The sequence below is a fragment of the Limulus polyphemus genome, unplaced genomic scaffold, assembly GCF_000517525.1.
Source record: "Limulus polyphemus unplaced genomic scaffold, Limulus_polyphemus-2.1.2 Scaffold1004, whole genome shotgun sequence".
NCBI lineage: Eukaryota > Metazoa > Arthropoda > Merostomata > Xiphosura > Limulidae > Limulus > Limulus polyphemus.
The window spans coordinates 116,883-130,711 of record NW_013666614.1 but is presented as its reverse complement, the minus strand read 5'-3'; the positions used below and the strand labels follow the sequence as shown (position 1 = coordinate 130,711).

At 30.9% G+C, this 13,829-nt stretch overlaps 1 protein-coding gene across 2 annotated transcripts in view; it reads right to left on the bottom strand.

The window, feature by feature from the left end:
- LOC106461646 (aurora kinase C-like) overlaps positions 1-13,435 on the bottom strand; it is a 30,244-nt gene extending 16,809 nt beyond the window's left edge. Inside the window, exons 1-3 of one of the 2 annotated variants that reach the window (XM_013921486.2) lie at positions 13,350-13,435; positions 7,671-7,716; positions 1,058-1,197 (exon numbers count right to left, since the gene is read on the bottom strand). In XM_013921486.2, the coding sequence (XP_013776940.2) occupies positions 1,058-1,197; positions 7,671-7,706 (176 nt within the window). In that variant the 5' untranslated portion in view covers positions 7,707-7,716; positions 13,350-13,435. Of the gene's footprint in view, positions 1-1,057; positions 1,198-7,670; positions 7,717-13,341 lie in introns of both variants that reach the window. The other variant, XM_022388652.1, reaches the window with a different exon arrangement.
- Positions 13,436-13,829: the final 394 nt, after the last annotated feature.

Sequence of the window (13,829 nt, the reverse complement as noted above, 5' to 3'; positions counted from 1 at the left end):
TGAGCAGACTAAAGACACAACCTACCTCCTTGAAATCTTGGTTTGAAAGAAACATGGCATCCAAACACATTAGAATGGCTAAGAAAGCCACTAGGGGACATTCGGAGCTTTCGATTAATTATTCATGTCATATATATATATATATAAATGGAAAGAGGTGGTCAGGGTGCCACTGTGTTTAATTTATTACATGAGCAATATCTTAGCAAATAGAAAAGATAAGAGGTTCTGATTTTATATTCTAGCTTGTCAACATCAGTAATTTGAGTTCCCAATTCACATGAAACTATAGACTTAGTATTTTGACATCACAAACATCTAATTAGATCCAGTGCTGCATTCAACATACCACATAACATACAAAAATCAATGTGATTTTTTAATATTTACTTTTAAATTAAGAAATTGAGTGGTGTATAATACTCAAATTTGAATTATATTCTACAATTTTATACCAAACTTATTGACATAACTTCATTAAATAGTAGTTCAATAACATTTTGAATGTGATTCAACAAACACGATGACATGGCTTTTCACCCATGACCCGTATGGAAAGGGATAATACATATGATCACTTTGTGCAAATGTCTCATATCTGTCTGACGAATGAAATGTTTCACCTGTGAACAAGACATTCGCCCACATGTAATATGACTAACACGTCCCTGCTAAACAAACTGTGTGAGACTTGTAGCTTTGATGCAGTGACTTGTGCTTGACTTACTGCTTTCTATATCATGGAAAGGTCCAATCACTGGGGTCTTGGTATATTCTATTATCAGTCTGGATCATTTACATACCATTGTTGTTCAAACTACTAAGTGAGAACATGCTGTGTTTCCTTCATATTTAAGTGTCACTGAATTGTACATATAATCAGTCACACATTTAATAACAATAGTTGTGCTTTGTAACAGTTATAATAGAGAAAACTGATTTTCCCTCACATGTTTTAAGCAATGTATTCTCAAATAACAATGAATTTTGACACTTCACAGAAAATATATGCCAATAAAAACTAAAGAACACACACGTGGAAAACAACAGAACTTACATTCCTTTTCCCTTTCCCTTGTCAGAGTTATCTCTACTGTTGGATGTCAGATCTTTGTCTATTTTTGAGAGAGGTTCCTGGGACTCTTGTCTCAAAACATCTTTCTGCTTCATACTTTCTGCATTGTGCTTTATCATAAGCTATAGAAAAACACAATAACTATGTCATCACATTAAAGCCACCCAGCTAGTAGTTGACTCATTTATTAATCATATATTTAACAAAACCATATAACCTTAAAAAAAATATATTTCTGATAGTGAAAATGTTTAAAAAGTTCACAAGATCAATACATTATTTTTGTAGTATTAATAACGTTCCACATTTTTCTGAGTTAGATTCAAATTCGACAACTGATTAGATAACACTCTTTAACCAAAATATGTAAAGTATAAAGTTTACCACTATTACAGTTAATGACTATAATTCAATCTGCTTGAATACCTGTTCCATATAAAAATACTGTGTTTCTCTACTCTGTGATGTTGGCAAAAATACATGAATACCCTGTTCCGTATATACAAACTACAGAGCAGCCTCTAAAATGTAACTGCCACACAACTCTATTTTTTGAGGGTCATTTTTACTAGTGAAGTAAGCTAATACACTTATGTCAAGCTCAGTTAAATCATATTCAATTACAAGGACCCGTGTCAATAATTTCCTTATCATTAGGTGATAAGCTTACTGGTACAAGCAAGTTTCAAGTTTGGACAACCACCAAATAATGGAAAGTAAACACATATAATTAATCAAGTTAGATTCCACATTTGAACTTAACAAGTAAGTTTCAAAACCATATTATTCACATTCTTTTCTTTCAAAAATTTGTAAATTCTCCAGTAATATTTTAATGATGTCAATATTCTAAAATTTCACTGGTTTAAAACCTAGTCTGGATCATTATTGGTGCAAGACAAGTTATTTGTTTTAGCTTATTACACTCTAGTATAATGATTTTTATGCTCTTTCATTATAATAGTATATTGTATAAAAGCTGGACTCTTATTATGTTATTCTGTTATATAATAAACTGTGTTATAAATAGGTAAACTTTTGTATTACTTACATGTTACATCTTACCTGCAGGCATTATTATGTTATTTTGTTATATAATAAACTGTGTTATAAATAGGTAAACTTTTGTATTACTTACATGCTACATCTTACCTGCAGGCATTATTTACATAAAGTAGCCTTGTAAAGGAACCATGAAAAATTCCAGATCATGCTAGTCATTTTTAGCGCATTTCAAAGCAGGGTCGGAAAATCTGACAACTTACAGATCAAATAATCTAAAACCTATATTCAATACTGTAAATACTCATGTATTAGTCAAGTTTATTTGTTATTAATATTTAGGCCCCAAATTTTCCCTCTGCTTATAGGCAAGTCTTGAAATTACATCTTTACTAATAGACTTTAAAATGATTCAGAGTTCAATACAAACATAAAAAAATGTATTTATTGTGTCATATATATACATATATACACATACATATAATGAGTCCATACTCTTCACCTGCTGAAACCTTTATAGGCAAGAAATGTTATACTTCACCATATAATGTTTTAGTTTTAAGCAGCCAACAGCTACACACAACACACACAAAGAAAGAGTTATATGAAATAAAAGCCACCATGTGGTAAGATATATTGATGCATCAATGAAAATACATAGAACTTGTATTAATGAGAAAAAAAGATGGCCAGCTAACTCACGAGAAAAGACATTGTTTTTTTTTTTACTGTAGAAGGTGAGGCCAGGTACCTAACATATACTTGTGAATTTTTATCCCTGTCTTCAGCCTGATGGATGATAACACCTACCATACTAAATTGGTCAAAACATTCCTTGAAGAAAAGGAATTGATCAAAATTGAGTGGCCTGCATGCTCAATGGACTTTACTTCCATGAAATATATATTAGAAGAGTTGATTTGCATCTCTGAAACTACAGACACTAAAAAGTCAATGAAAACAGTTCTTTCAAAGTAGTTAGTAGGAGGTTGACACTATCCATACACATGGTAGTGAGTTGTGTGGCCAAAACAACCTGCATGGCACACAGTGTTACCAACAGGAGTAATAGTTTAGCAATTTTCCACTTTCTGTAGCTTGGACTGTGGCAATCCAAATTATCACATTCTCAGTGGATGTTTCTACTGAACCCTTACTACACATACCCAATTTCAAGGCAATCCATTAAGAAATACCCGAGATATAACATCTCCAATTTTGATTGAGTTTCTTCCTTTTTTTTCTCCTCACCAAAAGTACAGAGGCTTTATTTGATAGAAAAATATACTTAATTTTTATGGAATTATTTCAAATTTGGTATACTGATAGATCTTTAAACTTACAATTAAGATGTTGAATTTGGTCCAAATATAAACTACATGTGCAAAGTTATTTAACAAAAACTACTTGATTTTGACCAAAATTTTTGCACCCACCTATGCAAAAAGTCATGTGAACTATTGGTCTAACATTTTTACCATAGCTACACCTAAGAGTAAAGGTGGAAAGTTGAGTTTTTGTCATGAGGATTAAAGATTGCTGATTTAGAGCAGCAAAACTATAGTGAAAACACATGCAGATACATAAGTATTGGTTAGGCCAAGCAAACTAGATTAGCAGTTTTTAGCTCAATTTTTCAAAAGAAACATACAGGTGTTTGTTTATTATTCATTATTCACTGACAATTGTTAAGCACAAATTGGCTAAATTTGATGAAATTCTCCTAATTAAAGAGTGTTTAGTGTCACAGGATATTAGCTTAAGCAATTAGCATAAATAATGATGCTTGATACGGCTGTTCTGAGTGCATGGGGGTGATGACAAGAAACTATTAATCCAGTTTCCATGGCATTAATATTAGAGAGGAAAACTACCACCATATATTTTAAAGAATCTGATTGGTTCTGTAAAGATCTGTTCTGATTAATAGGGTTGCAGTCCTAAAGCTAATGTTAATTACTATTGAATGTCACTTTCTTAGTTGCTGTGGTTTATTGGTATGTATTGATAATAAGTAATGATATCTAATCAAAAACACCTTAGGTGTGAATAAAAAAGTGCAGCAAAAAAACAACAAGAAACAAACAAACAAAAAAATTAAATGTGTGACTTAAAGAAATGAAATCAAAATTGGTGCCCATACTGGTAGCTACACTCATAGCATTGATAAGAATTTTACAGCAAATATTCATTCATCAGTTAGCTACACCACATATTCAGGGATTGAAATAATGAAATAAAATTAAATTCTCTCGACATAAAGCTATCAGGAAGATTACATTCCCTCATGTAAAGTTGCATTTCCTCATGATTTTTTAAATTCAATCCATGCAATATATTCACTTTCATTAGTCATAACTAAAGGAATACAGATGGACCATACATTCCTGATAGGGAAAACCAACTAAACAGATGAAATTCCTCAAGCAAAGTTACATTCCTTGGAAATGTAATATTTTGATCCCTAAAATTTTGTTTTACCACCATTATGCCCCATGTTGAACAAAAAACAAAATTTGTTAGAGTTGTGAAAGAGGAGCAGGAAGAGTCATATGACACAGAGATGAGAGATAGAACAGATCATACCTGTTATAAAGTCCCAATAACATGAGGAAGTTTGAATATTCTCCTCTATAGGAAGAGAGGTTTTTAAGGCATAACCAAAAGGATGAAACAAATGGTCAAACTTATCTTCCTCTTCACTCTCCCGTTCGGGAAGAGTGGAAGAAATGCCAAATGAATGAACAGGCACCAAAACTCCTGTTTGTATAATGAAACTCACTATCCTATGCAGTATGGCTGTTATGTCATCCACATTTAATATGCCTCCAGTAGCCATGTTTGAAACATGACTTGTGTGAGGAGATTCCTCACTTACAGAAGGTGAAGAAGTTATGTGAACAAATTTCATTAATCTACTGATACATTCAGTGCTGAGGAAAAAGAATGAAGATCATGAGTGCAAGAGCATAGAGATTAGTGCACAAAGAGGATGTGTCACCCTCTATTTACTGCATAATAAACACAGTAGTGCAATTCATAAGAAATCTCTTGATTTAGGTAGGAGTTGCCTAAAGGCTAGTAGCATGCAAAATCTTTAAACGGGGAGGATAGCTTTCTGTGTGAAGAGGTATGTATCATCTCAGAACTTGTGTAACAGATATTCAAATACACCAGAAGATTTAGAATCTCCACTCTTGACTGGCTCACAAAATGCTTCCAGTAACAAGGTTTAGTGTTTTCCAGCTGTCTTGTAGAAAAAGCTGGGTAAGTTTAATTTATTAAACAGTAAAGCCTTGCTATAACACTCAAATAAATCAAAAATCTCAATTCCACTGCTTCAGTGATTTACATTTCTTAATCTCAGTTCTTTTCTGGCATAATTTAGCTTTTCTTTTAAAAAGTAGCAGAGGAAATCTACCATCAACTTAGTATGCTTAACATCTTAACTACTGAATCTTGTGAGGCTAAACCAGAATAATAGTGATAACAATATTTCTCTACATTTTATTGTTCTAGAAAAACTCACAGTAAGATAAATGTATGACAACATTAGAACACCTTTCACTGATGATGACTAAAACCTTGTCGAAATGTTGTACATTTGCTGTTATGTTAAACTTATATCAAAGTTTTTCTTCATTACCCATTCAAGCCATCTCCAACCATTATTAGTCTCAAAGTGGGTTCCTCGTCATCGAACCTTTCATTGTAGATTACTTTTAAGCATTTTCATTAAATCCAAATACAATACAGAAAACCAACAGCATCACTCAATTGAAACTCAGCAGTTATATAACATCTCAATAATACAAAAATAATTTTGATGATTAAGGTCCTAAATAAGAGAGCCTGGGTTACAAAACTTTGTCCAAGAGCAGAAAATAATAAAGTAAATAATGCAACTAAAAGTGATTATGAAAATCAGGTGCATTCAGATGAAAGTCTTCAAAATATACAAGTAGGTAGATATACTCGAATAACTATTTGAGGAACAACCATAAAAGAAAACAGACCAAAACATTCAAGCAATGAACTTTAAAGTCACAAAAAGCAAAAATAAAAAAAAAGATTCAGATCGAACTAATTAAGAACATTTAAAGCACTGAGTTATACTAGAACTAATTAGGAGAATTTTGAAAGGTACTACAACAAAATGGTATTAAACAAAGAACAATACACATTAAGCAACATCTCTTGAGTTTAAATGCCGAGGAAGAAAAAAACCTCTTAAGTAGTTTAACAATAGAAAATACTGCACATACACATACAAGTGAACTTTGTTGACAAGTGATATCACAAAGATCAGAGCTGTAATGGACTGAGATGCTAATGTTATTCTCTATCCTTCTGCATGATTTCTATGAAGGTTTTGAAAGATCTACAGTATTTGCCCGAATATAATGCTCATCCAATTTAGAAAGGTTAAACTGAAGGAAATTTGTTTTTCTATACAAAATGTACTGAATGGTTTCTAAATACAGTAAAGAACTGTCAATGTATTAGAACATTTTTGGAAATTTTTCGCTGAACTTTTTTTTTCCATTCCAATTTTACAAAATTTATTGAAAAGATTATACATGGTAATAGACTAAGCTAATCATTCATCTTCATATAAATCTTCTTCATTGCTAGAATTGTCATTACCATCGGATTTGCTTCATCCTCTTTTGATTCTCACAGCTTTTCATCATTCATCTCATCCATTGTACTTGGATTTTTTGAAACATAATGCTGCTTTAATGATTTTCAGTGTTAGCTTCTAGTAAAATACCTAACAAAATTGAATGTGCACGAATATAATATGCAGTCAGTTTTTCAGGAGGTATTTGGAGGGAAAAAAGTGTGCATTATATTCAGGCAAATATGGTAATTGGTGAAATTGAAAAGTTTAATGGAAAGAGTGCATAGCGTATCTCACAGTGTTCCAATATACTGTTTTAGTTTTTCTGAGCTTCTAAAGGTAAAGTAAGCAAAGCTACAAAGATCAAACCAATAAAAACTGGATTATAAATGAAGAAGTTTACAAAACTATTGAAGTTGAGTCAAACTGATACTTCAATAAGATCAATTCAACATAAAAGTTCATGACAGTAGCAACTACAAAAATAACACAAGAAAATTATAAATGTATAGATACATTAAAGGATAAAATAAAATAAAGCTTTACAAAACAAAATGAAGGAATACAAAGAATAATCAAAAAACAACGGAGTAAAAACAGTATTTATACTAACTGAGACTTCATGGCATATTAAGGGAGTAAATCTTTCACTCCAAAATACTGGCACCAACTGAGGCTGTAGGGAACAGTGGGTTAATCTTCCCAGAAACAATATTGGCACTAACTGACACCATGTGTTATAATACATAACACTTTAAAACAAATCCAAGTTTTTAAAGATAAGGTAGACTCATTAATTATATGGCATGTAACAGGAGCTTTTTTGAGAATACTGAATAAACTCAGTGTATTGATGTGTACTTTATACAATTTAAAATAAAGCTTTTGTTATGTTCCATTAATTGCTTTTCTACAAAATCTCATGTAATTTACAACAACTTTCAGATGTACTGTATAAGAAATAGTTACCTGCTTTCTTCCATTTTGATTTTCTTTACCTTCCATAACTTAACCCCTAGAGAACAAAAAAATGCATTACTATAACTGACAAAATTGTTATACATCAAATTAGAATAATCATAAAATTGAAAAGTGCTATTAGACAGCTCCATAGTGGACCATTGATAGAAATCACACTTAACTCCATTGGCATTTAGCTTTTCTACTAAAACTTTCTTATAATACAAATTAATTCTTACTTTCCTACAGTTTCTCCAATAGAAAACTCAAAATACCAAGTTACAAAAAGGTACAGCATATTGGAATCATAGCTTCTAGCAAAGTTTGGAGAATGTTTATGTTAAAAATACAAGCACACACTGATATAGTTTTATCCTTCCTTGAACAAAATCTCAAAAAAATAGTAGTCACAAATTTTATGTAAAATTAATGTACACCACTTCTCTAATATGTGTAAAATAATAAAACTTAACTTGCTCGATGGTTAGGGAGCTTGGAAAACTGGAATAAACAAATGGGAAAGCAAAGGCAACAAGGATTTTCAAAATAGGAGATTTAGAGCATAAGTTAATTCAGTTAAATATTTTTTTAAAAAACATTATGTCAGATTTAAGCATAGTAGAACCTAGAACAGGTTCAATTACTATTATTTTAATTTCAGGAGTATTAGAAACAAAATAATATATGAAGGACAACAAGGGGCCCATCCCTCAAAGCTGTTCCATTCATTTCATCAAACACTCATCTGGCTATATCCATCCATCAAACTTTTTCTACATATCTCTCATTCCTGCTACACCTACCACATCTTCAGATAACCGATACCTATATATAAATTAAATGAAATTTTAGATTCTAATTTTCAGATATTCAATTGCAAGGCCATGAGACAAGATTTACCAGTAATGAATTGGGGCAATGAGTTCAAAGGTAATGCATATCAGATTTGGTAAATTTTAAATAGATAAACTTAAAATTCATTATATACATATTGCTAAAAAGGATAACAAGGAAGACCAAACTTATAATTGACTTACTAAAGACAGAGGAGAAAATCAGAGGAAAATACTGTAAATTTAAAAGTTTAAATAAATAAATAGGCTGGAGGATTTACAGAATCACAGGAACATTATGGATTTGGTTAAAAAAGAAATTGGAAAATTTATAAGGGTTTACGAGAAACAGTTGACTGATAATGATAAAAACTTACCAATAACAATTATTTTTATATTAAAGGTCAACAAAACATTAGAATGGGAATTTGACCCTTTAAAGATGTCAATATCAATTCCTTGGTGGTAAATAGATATTAAAAAAAATAAATCAAGACCAAACAAAGATTTTCCCAGGGTTCTACAGTAGGCTAAAGGCAAATACTGTATGAAAGCCTCATTTCAGTAGATCAATAGACAGTGGGTAGGTGACTGAGAAATGCAGTTGCTAATGCTATATTATTTTTTTTAGGATGTTACTTGTTATCTGGACATAGGAAAGGGTATAGACTTTATTAACTTAGACTTAAAAAAGCTTTTAATAAGTTGCCATACAAATAATTAGCTAACAAAATCATATCAGTATGAACTAAGGAAAGATTAGCTAATTAGATTGTATGGTATTGGCTATTATTGGAGTCCAGTCAAACTGAACATGCATTTCAGGAGAATGCCTCAGACGTCAGTGCTTGGGCCTTTGTTTTTTTTAAATTTACATTAATAATGTTGATAGGAGGATAGTTAATAAATTAGTAGTTTGATTATGGCATTAACTTCTGGGGTAGTATTTCTAGCTGTACTGCGGATGTTGAGGCATTACAGAATGACTTCTTTCAATTGGTAAGTTTGACAAATGTTTAGCAAATGACTCTTAAATGTAAATTAAAGTATCTGGGTTATAAATGTATATAATATAAATCAGAATCCCCTCAATAGCATGCTGAAGAAAAGGATCTTGGCATAGTGGTGAAATTACTCAAGCCATCAAAGTGCTCTGTTGTTAGTAGTATATTAATATCTTTATTTTATTTTATTTATAGATGCAATGATTACAACTCAAAGGAGGTAATTATCTCTATAGAAATCATTAGTTAGGCCTCACTTAGAATACTTAGTTTTTATCTCCTTATCTAGAAAGGGTATTGTTGGAGAGGGTAGGGGTCAAAGGAAGGCTACTAAGATAATTTCTGGAATGAAAGGGTTATCTCTCTCACAAGGATAGATTAAACCTCAACTTATTTTCTCTTGAGAAAATAAGTATATGAGATAATCTTACTGAAAGTAACAAGATCTAACTGGAGAAAAGATAGATTTCCTTGTGCCATATTCTGAAGATAATAGGGAGAAAGAACAAAAGTTTAAGGTTTCGTAGACAGGTTTGGTTCCACTTAAGCTAGTTTTATTATTTTAACACCATGAATGACTTATTGAACGAGTTTCTATCAGCAGTAGTGTGATTAATACTTTATAGTAACTTAAAATAATCAATAATCTCTAATAGAAATAAAGTACATTTACTTTTTCAATGGTGGTTGTGCAAGGATAACTGTGAACGACCAAATGGTTCCTTGTTTGTTATTATTCATACAACCTTACACGCCACAGGGCTTACTGACTTTGCTTTCAGTTTCAGTAGTGCTTATATACGCGATAGTCATGCACCTATTACTCAAAAGGCTTAGATACATGACAAGTGCCTGATGTTTATGGGTATACATGTACAAAGCCACACTGATTGTTCATGTGTTACTAAGTATTTAAATTTGACATGAAGCAGGTTTTTGAGACATAATATACAAAGGTATGGGTTTGAAGATCCCAGAGCCAGCATTTGAATCTGACCTGTGATAATTCATATTTTGAGCAATTTTTTCTTCATATTTCTCTTGCAATAGCTAATGCATGGAAGTTTCTTATTTACACAAGTAACAGTATAGAAAGTTTAAATGTTACTTACCTTTGCCTGTGATAAGAACCATGATCATCATGGATAGATGTACTATATTTTCTACATCATCTATGTTTAGCCAGATTATGTTACTGTTAGTGAAGGCTATAATAGGCTAGATTTGGTTACCTTAGGTGAGGTTATAATTTGTAACTCGAATAGTTCCAACTAGTAATATCAATGTTCCATAAGTCGTGTATATAGTCAAAGCTACACATTGTCTGGTCAATTAACTTGATTACCTATGAGCATCAATTAAATAGATTAATGTCAAGAAAATAATCAACTGATTAAAATATTGTCATTATGATTTCTCATTCTCAATTAGTTATTTTCAGCTTAAATGATTAGTGTCATAAACAATGAAATACGTGTTAAACTGGCATTTTGTTAATTCAAATTAATGTTTTTTGGACTTGCTTTGCACTGGTGTACAAAATAATGACTAATTTATACCTTTTATCTCTAACAAGTGAAATGGAAAGTGCTGTTAAGTTTGTCCTTTTGTACAATAAAGATATACCTTAAGTACCCACATGCTTGATATCTTCAATATATTTGTGTTTGTATAAAACCATAAACTTGGTCTCTAAGTCTATGCAACTTATGTTAACCTCTTCCTACAAGTGATCTCATTATTCACTGTTATATTTAGTATGATTTATAATCAATGTCAGGAAATAAGGTTTAATTTCATCAGCAAAAATTCAATAGTTTTAATAGTTAAGTCAGGTGAAAATTTACAGGGTGAAACCAAGAAATGGTAATAATCTTATTTCTAGCTTATTACAGTTTTTAACTACATTATGTATGTAATATTTTTGCACGTACATCTGACTGAAAAAAAAATATTTGTCAGTTGTTGTACTTGAAGTTGTATATCAGATTAAACAAATGGTAATTTAAAAATTATTTTAAAAGAAAAAAAAAATTAAAATTAGTCTAATGCAAAAATAACTGGTTAGTTGAATGTAGTCAGTTAATGAACCCAATGATTATTCTATTAACAACTTCCAGTAATCATCCAGCTCTAATGTAGGTCATATACTGTTTTAATTTGAGTACATACATGATGGTTGTGTAGGAGTTTTGATTTCACTGTATATACACATATACATTATTCCGACTATGTATAATACTGAGAACAGCGTAACTGGTGGAGAAGGAAGGACCAAAGGGCCATTGCCCAACCAGTTTTAATAAACTAAACTTTGTAAACTATGTGAAAAACTTATGTTTACAATAAAATATTCTCAAATACATTTCATTGAATTATAGATGCAATATTCAAACAAATAAAGCATTGTCAGAACCTCCACATGATTGGCCTTCCCACTTTTGCAGTCCTTCCAACACTTATGGAGGACAGTATTGTTTATTTGACAATGTAGTTCAACTAGGTTACTTTACACTAGTACTATATAAAAATCCATAATTGTTGTGTGTGTGTGTGTGTGTGTGTGTGTGTGTGTGTATACATAGTCAAAATTATAGAGTCTGAACAACTGTATATAGCCTCAGCCTTTAGTTTTAGAGCCCATTTGGCATTTGTAACTGTTGCAATGACATGCCCTTTCATGGTATACATTGGTTACACTTAAAGCATCAAACAACAAATAATTTGATATAACTTCATCTTCCAACATCAAGCTTGTTATTTTTTCACTATAACCAAAAGTCTACCTATAAAATATTTTAATTCTACGTTCTTGTGTAATTTTTCCATCAACATTGCAGAAATTATAATAAAATAAAAATTTATAAATATTGTGAAATCCTTCTTAGTTCAGCATCACAATCAGTGTGCACAATAACTTGAATAAGAGACATGTCATTCAAACAGCAAGGCAACTGAGAATGCAGTTAGTCAGATAATAGTTAAAACCTCAAAATAACAACTACTAAGCTACTTCACATCCAGTGTGTTCAAACATGGTCTGTCAATATCATTATAAATATAATTTACAAATGCAATACATTGGGTGTAGCCTTTTCACCATTTTAACTGTAAGACCTATACTTATACTTTATAAATCAAAATTACTAATACAGTAATAATACTTTACATCAGTAATGTTAGTACTACTACTACAAGCATTAAGAGTACGAATAGGATAATAATGATAAAAAAACGTTTGACACATTGATAATAATATTAGTAATTTCTCATGTTGAGCAAGACTACTCAAGTCTATTTACTAATAGTAATATTAATAATACCATTAGTATTGTAATTATTACTTCAAACTAAATTAAGCTTCTTGGTACTAACATTAGTAGATTTACTATTGCTAAAAGTAAAATAGCCAGTAAACTGAATAAGTAAATTTAACTAAGCAGGCCTAGTACTAGTACTATAGTAGTAAGGATGCCTCCAGAATACTATTCCATGGTTAACTTACTTACTACTTAGTTTACATTTGTTAAATTGTTTTTTGAGAGGTAGTTATTGAACTTACGAAAAATATGAAGTTTTGAGACAGTTATTCGTTGGATAACAGATTTATTTTTGTATAACGTTGTATACAATTAAATTCATTAATAATAATATTATCCCACGAATAGTTGTCTCAAAATTTCATATTGTTAGTGTTACTAGCACTACTTACATTGTCCTACTCCTAGTCTTCGGTTACACAATTTACATTTATAAATTACAGACACATAAACGCAGTGGAATGTAGCATTTGAGCTATGTCGCTTGTTTTGGCTTTACGAAAAAAAAAAATGTATTAAATACCTTCTCACCCAAAAAATATGGAAAGTAATTATCTGATCACTTCAGTCAACGTTTGTCTTCCACACTAACCTATACTATAGTTTAAATTTCCTGTGCAAATTTCCTATTGGGCGTCAGTATTAAGAATTGTGGTTGGTTTAAACTGACGGTTTACGACGTGACTCTGCTGGCAAAAATGATAAACTTTTAAGATTAATAAATCTTTTCAAATTAGCATTATGTTTCTTGTCTGATTTTTTATTGTGATATCACAAGCATATATTTCAAGTAAATGAAAATATGATAAATTTTATTGTATAACAACAACAACAACATTATAAAAACGTACATCAGTTTCTCACCAATGATCTTTATTACTGCAAATGTAGCATTGTAAATTGAGTTATTATACTATGAACCAGAAAAGTAAAATTCTTTATCAGAGATTGTACATTCTTAAATTTATTTTGCATAGCTTTCTACGTTTTTCATGTTCTTTTGTCATTTAT